The 12,796-nt window shown below is 36.8% G+C and overlaps 1 protein-coding gene across 1 annotated transcript in view; it reads right to left on the reverse strand.

Moving 5' to 3' along the window:
- MYCBP2 (MYC binding protein 2) overlaps positions 1 to 12,796 on the reverse strand; it is a 412,169-nt gene that overhangs the window by 103,254 nt on the left and 296,119 nt on the right. The window contains exons 53-56 of the mRNA XM_084646996.1: positions 10,456 to 10,530; positions 7,835 to 8,059; positions 6,815 to 6,947; positions 1,470 to 1,595 (exon numbers count right to left, since the gene is read on the reverse strand). Coding sequence (XP_084503122.1) covers positions 1,470 to 1,595; positions 6,815 to 6,947; positions 7,835 to 8,059; positions 10,456 to 10,530 — 559 coding nt within the window. The remainder of the gene's footprint in view (positions 1 to 1,469; positions 1,596 to 6,814; positions 6,948 to 7,834; positions 8,060 to 10,455; positions 10,531 to 12,796) is intronic.

Raw genomic sequence — 12,796 nt, forward strand, 5'->3', positions numbered from 1 at the left:
AGCTTCCCCACTTGCCCCACCCTGGTTATGGCCCTGCCCTGTGGTAGTTTTAGTTGGATCGTGCCCGGTACACTCCCCTCCCCCCTGCCCACAGGTGTGGCTCCTGCCACTCCTGTGCTGAGGGGCTAGCTGGGCTTGGCTCTCTGCTCTGTGAATTGCAACCTCTGGAGTTGCAGCACCACTCAGGTTTGGCCCAAATTTGTGAGAGTGGGACTGTGACCTGGTTCATGGGAGTGCAGTGCCACTCACTCAAATTTGGCCTCCCCGGATTCCCATCAGGATAGCTGGGCCAAACCTGAGTGGCACTGGGACCCTAGAGGTTGCAATGCCTGGAGCAGAGAGGCGAGCCTAGCCAGCCCTGTGGGACAGGAGCCACAGGAACTGCCACGAGACAAAATGTTCTGGTGACCCAATATAAGGTTGAGAAACTCACGAATTGAGAAACCCTGACCTAGACCACAGAAACAGAAGATTAGAACAGCAAAGCTCCACGTTTCAGTGATATTCCTCAAGAACACGTGACTACGCAAAAGAACTTCCAGTTCACTTAGCCTTCTGCATATAAGTAATGAGTGAACAAAAGTTTGATGCAGATACCAGGTGATTTGCCCTATGTTATTACTGTTCAAACTTGAAGCTGCATTTCTTCTTGTTTTATATGTTGCTGTGATTTATTGTACGATATCATCTGGATTAAGCTATTTGGTTCCTATATTTATCAACCTAAACTCTAAAAACCTACATATACTTTTGCTAACAAAGCAATACTCCAATTTAACAACTACTAGCATTATACTCCATATTAATATTCTACTTTAATGTGAGATTTCCAAGCCTATAATCTAGACAGAGCAGTTTCATGCTATTATAAAAATGCTTAGTAGTATAACTAACTATAATCAAAACATCAAACCTAATCTTCCACCCAGTCATCAAATGTAAAAGCACTTTTTAAAAATTAAGCTTATTTTAAGCAGATAGCCAGAATCCTCATGGTTTTCTTGAAAATTTTCCAACCTAACGATTTTGAAGCCTAATTTGAACAATACTGGATGTTATCACTCTTTCTGGCTCAATGAGTAAGAAATTGTAATTCTTGTATTACAATTCTGTGGCTAACTTGACAGGAATTTACAGGACATTAACTTATCAATGAAGCTATTCAATAGTGCAATTAAAGGGACCAACATAAAACTCCAGTAAGTCTAAAAGTATTCCCTTTACATCTATGTAAAGCAGAAATTTACACAAGTTACAATATTACTAACTGCATAAAATACAGCAGAAATGCCATTGCAATTGTCAGCAACTCTTTTCACCATAATGATGGATGGTTTTGTGGGGGCACATCTGTTGGTGTTGCAAATGGCACTGATGTCTACTCAAGTCATGGAAAATGAGTAGCAAAAAATGCACAGGCTAAAGTTTGAAAACAATGTTTTACAAAATAGTTGTAGCTATAAACTTACCTTTGTTATTTGCAAGGCCATAATCAAATCCTTGTCCATTGCTACAAGCAGATCCCTTACTGAAAGCTTGTATTGAAAAAGGGCTTGGAGGAGGAGTCTGAGCATTTTGCTCTAGCAGAACTTGCTCTGTAAAACAAGCCACCACTTCAGAGTTAGTATTTCTTTTATCACTGATTTGCAGAGGAAAGATGAGTCACAAGACAAAATAGTGAAAGCTTTTAATGTTATTTTTCTGTTAGGCCCCCAAATATACACCATAAGTGTAAAATCACTCATGTCACAAGCTAGCTTATACACTACTGAAAATGGGCACCAGCCTTAAGCTGAATATTCAGGAATGTAATGAAATACAGTTGTTCATTATGCTTTACTTAACATTTTTAACAGACTGATGGAGCTGTGAGGCAATTATTGTAGAGGAGAAAATACTCAGCTGGCTCATCATCATCTCCTTCAACAACCAGTACTCTTACCCCTGTTCTGGAGAGTCAGTAATGACAAACTATTATTTTAGTTAAAACATATTAAATTCAAATTTATTGGTTTGCAAATATGTCTACACTTTTTGGGGCAGAGACTGTCCATGCTCAAACATCTGTAAGCTGAGGCACTGTAGGAACTAGCACAAACAAATAATCATTGAAAGTACATAATTATTGTTGATACACTAATATGCATAATGGTATGTATCAGCCATTCTTTTGCACAAACAGGTAAGACATCTACTGTCTGCAATAGCTGTATTTTGGAAAACCTGACTTATTGAGGAAGGGAGGAGGATCAAATTATTTCCCATTAGCTAGATAAAAAATTCCCCTCAGTCATTTGCATGTCTCACCATCATTTAATGCATCTCATTCATTTTAAATTGTAGGTGTCAGGAATTAAAAATATTTTAAATGTTATGTTAATATAGCAGTTTCTGATTACTAAATTATAAAACAGATGGTAAATGAGTTTCCTGTTGCTTTAATTGGTATCTTCTGGCTGCTAACACATCTAACAGTGCTACATTTTAGTAAGATGTCTCAAAAAGTCAATTTTAATTAAAAATGTTAACTATAATTGGTGCTTGTCATCACGTAAATTTCCAGAATACTGAACTGAGCAAAATGAATATAACAAAAACTAAAAGCTGTGTGGACATGTATGACAACCATACACAACGCAAAACATAACACTAAATAAAAATGTAGTAGCAAAATCAAAAGCAGCCACATAATTTTAGCTCAGTTAAAAAAGAAGAAAAATATCAGCCAAATGAAAAATATGCAGTTGTTAGGAGAAAATGTACTGCTCTTTTAAAAACATATAGAGATGAAATGTTAAAACATGAAAAAGTGTCTTTTGAAGACAAAAAGAACCTCAAAAGAAAAACATTTTTCCTACCTGTCAATTGATCTTCTTTGAATTCTTCTGAATCAGTCTGGTACTGTAGGATTTACCTCCTCCCCTGTCCCTACTCCCCCCAAAACAAACACCAAGAAAACCCAACCCTGACAATTCCCTTGCGCAATTATTTTCAGTCATATTTGGATTAATAGATTTTAAGGTTCCAAGGGACCATCAAGACCATCTAATACAACATCCTGCATATTGCAGGCCATAGAACCTTACCCACCTACTCCTGTAATAGACCCCTAACCTTTGTTTGAGTTACTGAAGTCCTCAAATCATGGTTTAAAGACTTCAAGTTACAGAGAATCCACCATTTACACTAATTTAAACCTGCAAGTGACCCATGCTGCAAAGGAAGGGGAAAAACCCCTGCCAACCTGACTCAGGGGAAAAATCCTTCCTGACCCAAAATATAGCAATCAGTTAGACCCTGAGCATATGGGCAAGAAAGCAACAGTCAGTTTCTGGTGGATAACATCTGAACAGGAAGCAAAACATCATCCCACACCCTTAAATTCATGTGTTCTAGACCCAACATCACAGACTATATGTGAGTATCGGACCGATAGAGAAAAAATTAAAGAAACTAAATTTAGAGGTAGAAAAGTTTTCCTAAAGGCTTCACTCCTCTGCATAAATTCAGGACTGACAAAGAGCAAAAGAAATAAACAAGTGAATTATTTGCAAAAAGAAAAGGAGTACTTGTGGCACCTTAGAGACTAACCAATTTATTTGAGCATGAGCTTTCGTGAGCTACAGCTCACTTCATCGGATGCTCATGCTCAAATAAATTGGTTAGTCTCTAAGGTGCCACAAGTACTCCTTTTCTTTTTGCAAATACAGACTAACACGGCTGTTACTCTGAAACCTGTCATTATGCAAGGGAATTATTGTTGATATAATCATCTAGTGCTGAGATTCAAGGAGTTCAATACATTTAGTTTAACAAAGAGAAGATTGAAGTGTGACTTGATCACAGTTTATAACTACCTACATGGGGAACAAGTATTTGATAATCAGCTCTTCAATCTAACAGACAAAGGTAGAATAAGATCTAGCAGCTGAAAATTGAAGCTAGACAAATTCAGACTGGGAAAAAAAATGGTGTATGTTTTTAACAATGAGGGTAATTAACCATAGGAAAAATTTACTTGGGCTGTGGTGGATTCTCCATCATTGGCAATTTTTAAATCAAGATTAGATTTTTTTTTCTAACAGGTATGCTCAAATTAAAACAAATTATTTTGGGAAGTTCAGTGGTCTGTATTATGCAGGAGGCCAGACTAAATCATCACAGCAGTCACTTCTGATGAGAAATGCTATGGAGAACACAAGACACAAATCACCTCTGCCCCCATATCTTTACTCCCAGCATCAACTTTTGAAAGACAAAAGCAGCATCCCTGGACTATAAGAGGGGTCCTGGCTGAGAAATCCAGCCAGACTGCTGTAAGCATAAGCTGAGAGAAACCTTTTTGCTTCAAATTCGCTTAGCTTGTTAAGTTAGGTATTAGACCTAAAATAGGCCTGTGAAACTGTTTTGCCTTCAGGATCAGGAAGTATCAGCCCCCTCCCACACCCTGAACTCCTCATTTCTGGCCCCACTCCAGAGCCCGCACACCCAGCAGGAGCCCTCACCCCCTTCTGCACCCCAGCCCTTAGTTTTGTGAGCGTTCATGGCCCGCCATACAATTTCCATATCCAGATGTGGCTAGCACATCATCTGTGGCTTTCCCGTAGAGAATATCACCTTAATTGGTACCCTGACTGCTGAATTTGATGGAATTGCCCAGTATGGAGGTGAAGGTGCTGGGTGCCAGTGCCGGGCGAGTCTCTTGAACCATTGGTGATGGTGGCACTGAGAAGTTTAACAACTCTCTTGCAGCCTCAAACATCTCAGGAGTAGAAATGACCAAGACGACACTCTGGTACCAGGGCATTCGACCAGCAAAGGTGCTTCGGGAACTGGTCACAACAGGCCCATGCCGTGCTCTGAAGCCAACCAACTCCTCTGTTTAGAGGTGTGCTCTGGGGTATGTTTCTTCTTTGAATGTCCTCCCAAGTCAATTTCAGCAGCATATATTTTAATCTGCCCCCCCCCCTTTTTTGAATGGGGCTTTAAGCCCTTACAAATGCTGCATTTGTCACTCATTTGGACCTCCTTCAAGCACTTAAGACAACAGGGGTGAGGGTAACTATTAGGTGTTGCCTTACCACAAGAATGGCAGGGCTTGAAACCTGGAGTGTGCTGCATATCTGTGGTACTGGGGTGGGTACCCAGCCTAGCTGCCAAAAGCACACAAAAGAACAAACACATTTATTTTAAATTAACCAACCAAACTCTAAACTACACATAACTGGCAGTATTTATATATTTTGACTAAAGATAGCTAGGACACTAGGACACTGGGGTGGAGGAGAGAGAGAAGGGTGTCAAGGCAGCTTGATCCTTTATGCCTGCATGTGGTGCACAAGGCAGCAGGGCACTCATGCTGCCCTGACTAGTGCCACTAAGGGAAAAACTCAATTGTGCAGTGGAACACACAAACGCCTGCAGTGGAATGCACACGTGCAATCAGTCAAACAACAGTTGTTAAATATTTTCTATCTTTACTGTTCAAGGTGTGCCTTTATTTGCTCACTACACATTACACACCTCCCCACAGAATTAGGCAGTATACCTATATACCTATACCGCAGCATAAAGTTTGTTTTCTGCACATCATAATGAAATAAGACAAGGTTACTTTGGAATGTCCACAGATGAGAAAGGACATCACAGGATAGCAGAATAAATGGAAAAAGGATTACACAGAAGTTAAAAGACCTATAAGATCAAGGCTACTTTCATGCAAATGTGAGATAAAATTCTCTAAAGGAGCTTGTAGCAGATATTACATTTCTATCACATTTAAATCTAAGTACAGCGGTCAAAAACAGTCCAGTTGACTCCTTAGATCCAAAGAAAGCCCCAGTACTACTACTTTAAGGATAGTGTCCTCGAAACGGAGGGAAAAAACTCCGATTTTAAGCAGATGTTAGCGGTAGTGTGCTTGGATCCTAAATTAGGTTAAATAAATAGCACATTAAAGATCTATTTTGGTTGAGGTACATACAAAAACACATCATCCTGAGAAAATATCCCACTCTACTCTCTAACTGATCATAGAGGTAATTAAGCTAGTATTTTCACAGAAAGTGACACGGATAATGAAAAATATTGTTCTAGCCAAGAGGAAAAGCTCAGAGAGCTCTGTCAAAATCTACAGAACTTGCTCAAAATATGCTGGTTGTAATGATCTAAAACGTGATTGTATGTACTGCATTTTCTGGAAATCATTTTGCCATTCCTAATTTAACATTCACCACTCCTTTATTATAATAGGAAAAACAGGAAGCACTGAGCAAAAGAACATTAGGTTACCAACTACAGATTTCTTCTCATTTCATATATGGTGTTCAAAATTTGTTGGCAGTTTTTAGTAGGGTACTTTTGTCGCCCCAATCCAATGGTTGGGATTATATGTTAAACTCAAAATAAAAAAAATTAAGATGCAGTACAAATTCATTCAGTCCTTTTTTGTTTTCAGGTGGAGACAAAAGTAGACTGTAGAAAGTTGCCTTAGGAAGTACAGGATTAGTTGTCTGAAAACTGAATCACCATAAACAGAAGAAAGGACAACACTCTACTTCAAATTTTATATAGAAGAATGACTCCAAACACTTACAAAAATGTCACGTTTGCAAAATCTAAATGTCTGATGACTACTGCAAATTTAATTTTGAAAAAAGTTTGACTTCATATTTTCTCCAATTGGGTTATTTTATAAGTTATTGTTTTACATCTTTTCAAAAACTCAGTTCTTTCTTAAAACTTCCCCTCCCCCCACTTTACTTTGGCAAACACTTTAAGTAGTTAATTTAAAAAAAAAAAAAAGACAACTTGCCATCTTCGTGCCGCAGATACTGGTTTCCACCTCTGTCTCTAGCTAAGGACCAGGCCTCGCCTTCATCACTCTCACAGAACTCTACCATGCTGTTCTTATCCATTTGCACCCATGTACCTTCAGAATTAGTCACCTGGTACACACACATAAAAAAGCAGTTTATTCACTTTTCAAATAATCCAGTGCTCAGATCCAGCAACATGCTTCAGTATTTGAAACAATATGCTCATTTCCATCATGATATTACAAAAAACATTGTTTCTGAAATTAAGGCCACAGCCTGAGGTATAACAATAACCAATTCCATGTATGGCAAGTTTAAAATTATAAATACTTTCACAATATTAGGCCAGTTTATGTTTAGAAAAAAAAGTTCAATATTTGACCAACCACACAAACCCAAATAAGCTCTTAGAAGGTGTTATCCAACAACCTCCATGCTTTTTTGGCACCTGAAACACCAAAATAAGTTATAATGTCTAGTTATATATGAAATATTTGTAAATTTGCTAATTATGCTCCTGATGTTGTTTGAGAAAAATAGCATGACACACTACATCCTCAAGCCCATCTCAATAGGAAAATACCAAAGCATGATGACAAGTACAATAACAATTGAATAAATACAGTGAAATAGGATAATTTTTGAACTGATCACAGCCCTGGAAATGATTCCTCCAACAAGGTAAATTCACTTTGATACATATGATCAGTAAGTGAAACAGATAATCTTATTTTGCAATGAATCAACCATACTGTAACAAATATATAAATAACTGTAGGTAACTGTGGTATCAGAAAATTCATGTTTAATGTAACTCCAATTAATTAACACTTTTCTACAAAGCAAAACACATAACTGAATTAGTATTTATAATATAAATCAAGTTCAAATGTTAACATTTAATCACCAGGGTTGGAAAAGCAAACCTTGTGTAGGGGAAGATGCTTTTGTTGCGTTTACTACTGATATAAACTGGTATCTATGAAGACATGAACTGAAGCTACAAGGATCCATACCTCGCCTACTGCCTTGACTTTGTTTCCCAGAACTAACATTCCAATTGGGATACCTCTAAGGTTAGGGCAGCTTCTGATGTTGTGACCTGAAGGGCCAGTCTTCACTACCTTGTACACTCCAGGTCCACCTCGAAGGAATGGCATATCCTGCTCTTGCATCACTGCTTCCCGTGTGCAGCGCGAATTTGTGTCTTTGAAAAAGTCATCAGTATTAGACCTAGGCTCCTGAAAAATTTAAAGAAGCAAAAGAAAAACAGAATAGAACCTGTTAATAATGCCTTTGCACTTTTTAGATTAGAAACACCTCTTCCCTGAGTCTGGAACAGTTAACTTCTTAACCTAGAAAGAGAAAAAAAACTGGTCATAATGCCAGTTGAATTGTAAGTTTCCTTTCCAGCTGACTGTTTTAGCTTGCAGAGGTACACACAACTCAACTACTGCTGTATTTGAAATGAACAGGCACTTCAGTGGAAAATGAATTGTTTAAATTTGGGCCACTAAATATACAGATATTTTCATATGTGCAGTTTGACATAAAATTATTTTCACCACCATTTTCATGAAGTACTTTGTGTTTAGTACTGTCATTTATCAGCACAGAGAATCCAAACACGCGATTGAATATGTTGCAAATATAACAGGTAAAAGTAACCAGTGATTGATCTAGGCATGTGTAAAGGAGACATATATGCTAGCTGGTTTCCAATTTAAATGTGCTCCTTTCTCTGAACTCAATTTCAGGAATATATTGTAAACACTGAATAAAGGTAAAATTATTATTACTAAGGCCAAGTGGAGCAGTAACCCCATGTTTCTTGTACGCACATATAAAATACTAGTGTGTATTTATTATTATATTTTTATTGTGACAATTGGAGTAGCATAGCAGACTTATTTTGCTTAGAACTAAGCAAGGATGAAGGACAAACCCAGGCCTGATCTGATGTTATACTTCTGAGGTATGATGACTCCATACGTTTAGAGTTCTTAGGCAACTCTCCAACCTGCACTGTAAATGAGGAATACTGGCATGGCTCTTCCACTGGCTGTAATTTAATAAAATTTCCAGTATACATGAAGATAATGGGGAGGAACACTCATACACACTTTATATCACAAAGAAACAAATATGTAGCAGTAGCAATGGCTGATGTACCTTAAAAACAAGACGTGTGACCTGCATACAAAGTCCATTTGCAAGTGTGGTTAATTTCTTTATTAAAATCAAAATTTTTGCACTGTTCCGTTTTCAGCTCTATTTGGTGTTGATTCCTGTGTATTGTGCCCAGAATGTTATAACACCCCTCCCAAATGTTATAATAGCTTTCCCAAGAAAAAATACTGCAACTGAGCCATTATACAGTATAAAGTTGTTCTGCAAAGAAGGGAATTTTCACTTCAAGTTGTGGGATTTTCTAAAGTAAATTGTTTCAAGGGGAAAAAAGTCTAATGTTCTACAGCAACTCTATATATCTACAGAGCAGCAAAGCAGTTCAGTGTTGTTGTGGGGGAAAAAAACAGTGAAAAAGTATATTTTTAAGTTGCTGAACAAATATGTGTAATTATTGAGAATAGTTTCCATTAAAAAATTTCTATGGAAACTACTGCCTAAAAAGCAGCAATAGCCTTTCAGATCATTTACAAAAGCATCTGAGAGATATTTAAAACACTTAGTCATATATAATACAACTGGATATTTTTCTAGGAATTATGGAAATTTTGAAATAGATTAGTAAAGAAGTTAGTGTAGTGTTCATCAGCACAGGTATTTTTAGTAAAAGTCATGGACAGGTCGCGGGCAGTAAACAAAAATTCATGACCCATTATCTGTCCATGAATTTTACTATATACCCTTAACTAAAACTTGGGCCAGAGGTGCTCTGCGGGGGGTGGCCTAGCACGCCAGGGGTGCTGGGCGGGGTGGCCCGGGACCTCCTCTGGTGCTGTGTGTGTGTGGGGTGCCAGGCGGTGGTGCACAGCCCAGGACCCCACTGATATGGGGTGGGAGGGGGATGTTGGGGTTGGCGGAGCAGACTCTGGGCAGCCCCTGAGCCAGCCACACTGACCGCTGCAGAAGTCACAGAGGTCACAAAATCTGTGTTTTCCGTGACCTCCGTGACAGACACAAAGCCTTATTCATCAGCTGTGTTTATTAATATTTTTGAGCTGACCCAGTTCATAAGGAGCCTATTATGTTCAATTTACTGATTTTTGCAATGGAGTAGGGTGTATAGCACTGAAAACAGGGAAAGAAAAGTTTAGCAGTATACCTTGTCTATAAACATAAGTGATTGGAAGGTTCTCTTTTTAATGTTAAATGGCCAACAATTCTCGTGAATATTGTAATTAGGATGTACTATATTTAAAAGAAAATTGTTATTTTTGTGTTGCTGGAGGTTCAGTAACGATCATTAGCATTTTGAACTAATAATTTTTCAATCTAGAGTACAGTGAGATTAAAGGAGTAGATACACAATTCTACAGTATGGTATTTACATATCTAGCATTTCCTGCAAAAATACATCAGAATACAGCAGACTTCAAAAGGTTATCTAATATAAATATATTTATTAATGTAAAACATCAGGATATAATGTTACTGTTCTTTACAGTTAACTCACCTGGGGGGGGGAAGCTTTAGAAGTCCATGAAAAAAAGTCCAAATCCCTGACTCCTTGGCTAGCATTAAAGACATTCTGAGCAACAAAGTTTAAAAAAAGACAAATATCAACAAGGAAATGGGAACAAGAGAACATTGGAAGAAGATGCTAGAGACACTGTAATTCAAATTGCCTGCATTCTAACATCAATATTAAAATAAATTGACTTTGAAAAATGAAGTCATTTGAGTCCATTGCTCACCATTGCAAATCATCTGTTAAACAAAAACAGATTCATATGTCAAAAGCTCTAAACGGATGTAGTGTGTCATGCCATTTACTGAAATAAGAGCCAGACATCTGTTAAAGCTTGAGACTTGTGCAAGACAAACCCCACACTCCTGTCACAGTGAAACAATATATGTTCCACTGCAAGCCAGATTTGTTTTATGACAAGAGAGTCTGCTGCTGTCTAAAGATTATTTAAGCAAATTAATGTGGCATGGTTGAATGTGGACTTTCAGCCACTCAATTCATAACAGGAAAGATATATAAAGTATTAAGCTGTCTTCAAAAAAGTTGGAAAACAAATTATTGCCATGCAGTACCACCTCACTAGAATGCACACCTAAAATTTGCATACAAAAATAGCACCCTGTCCCCACTATACCAGAAGAAAAACTAAAATAGAGTGTGATAGGAGGGATTATCATTAAGAATTTGGTATATACAAGATATATATAAGAATTTGTACAAAATATACATTTACTGGTACATTATAAAATAAAATAAAAGAAATGCATTGTAAAATAAATGAATGAGTTTTAGCAAGCTGCAATTGCTGTCCATTCAGTGGGAATCAGTGAGGTTCTACTGTACACTTTAAATAAAAGTTTCACAATGCAGCTAGGAAAATATTCATAAAACAACCTGTTCTCACATTAAAATACAAACTTTATTTCTTTCCACTTCAAAGAAACTCTCCCTGCTCCTGTCATACACAAGCAAAATTTCATCTCTATTTAAAGCAGCGTGTTAATTAACTATCATCAAATTGAATCTATTCTGCAGCATCTCTTTGGAACAGCAACACTTATCTAGACTAACAGAACATGCTTATTATTAAAATCATGTTTCCTAGGCCTATTTTGACAAGGAAATTAAATAAAATCCTTGAACAGCAGTCATATTACAGTTTAACAATGGTATACAGGAGCGGTAATGAACTGTCTTAGATAAAAAATAAAGTCATACAGAAAGCTTCTGACAAGTTTTTCCATACATTGCTTTTCCAAGGTTGTACATGTTAAAAAAAAAAGTAAGAAAAGAAAAAACTAAAATAAACCATCTCAAACACAGATCAAGTTTTACTAACACGAAAAATTTGCAATTTTAAAAACTTGAACAGAACAGTACTAATTCTGACAAGTTTTTTAGAATAACATTATACCCATGTAATGCTTGAATAGGCATAATATTTATACACAAACAAGGTGGCCGATATCCGTCCTGTTAAGGTAGAAAGCTGAAATATAGACATAGACATTTGGCATAAACCTAAGAGAACTATTAAAGCCTATATCTGTCTGATCAGTTTATTTAATTCAATTTATATTAACAGATGGAATGTCTAATTTTTCCATTTATTCTCAATGTCTATTCTTAACAGAGAAATGCAGACTTTCTGTACATAAAACATCATCAAAAATGATTTTTCTGGTGCTCTCTTTCAAAGTTGCATATTATTTTTGTGTTATAAAGCTCTATGTGAAAGCAATGAACATGAAATTATCAGCAGGAAAAAAAGCAATATAATGGCTGTGCAACAATGAATATACCGAACTAGTATTTCTCTTTTGTTTTACTTTTAGAACCTTAAAACATCATGTTTTCTTGGCTTACAATTTGCCGAATGCCAGTTTACAGGAATGTACATGCATGTGTATGTTGGTTTAAAAACTCCTAATAAAATTCTGCCAGATTGAAAACAATGTTTCCATGTTGAAGAAGAAAAAATTAGATTGACAGACCTGCAAATGTGTCACATATTAGCCCTTATGCTGCCATCTGTAGACTCTCAATTCCTATTTTTTAATTTGCAAACCAATTTTGAAAAAAAAAAAAAATCTCATTCCTTACACACAATTTTTTCATTAAGATTTGAAAATATTTTAAATGCAAATTACTTAAAGAACAACATATTTTAGCAGAGAATTTGGGGAGAGTTTAACCATTTTAATTCATTCGAATTTTCTGAAGCACAGTGTTACAATCATCTTTCTATCTTAGAGTGTTCTTTTACTCTGAAAACAACTCTAAAATGACATACTGGGAATCAATTTTTAATGTGCTTCAACGATTT

This window comes from Lepidochelys olivacea (genome assembly GCF_965140295.1).
Source record: "Lepidochelys olivacea isolate rLepOli2 genome assembly, chromosome: 1".
In the NCBI taxonomy this organism is placed as follows: domain Eukaryota; kingdom Metazoa; phylum Chordata; order Testudines; family Cheloniidae; genus Lepidochelys; species Lepidochelys olivacea.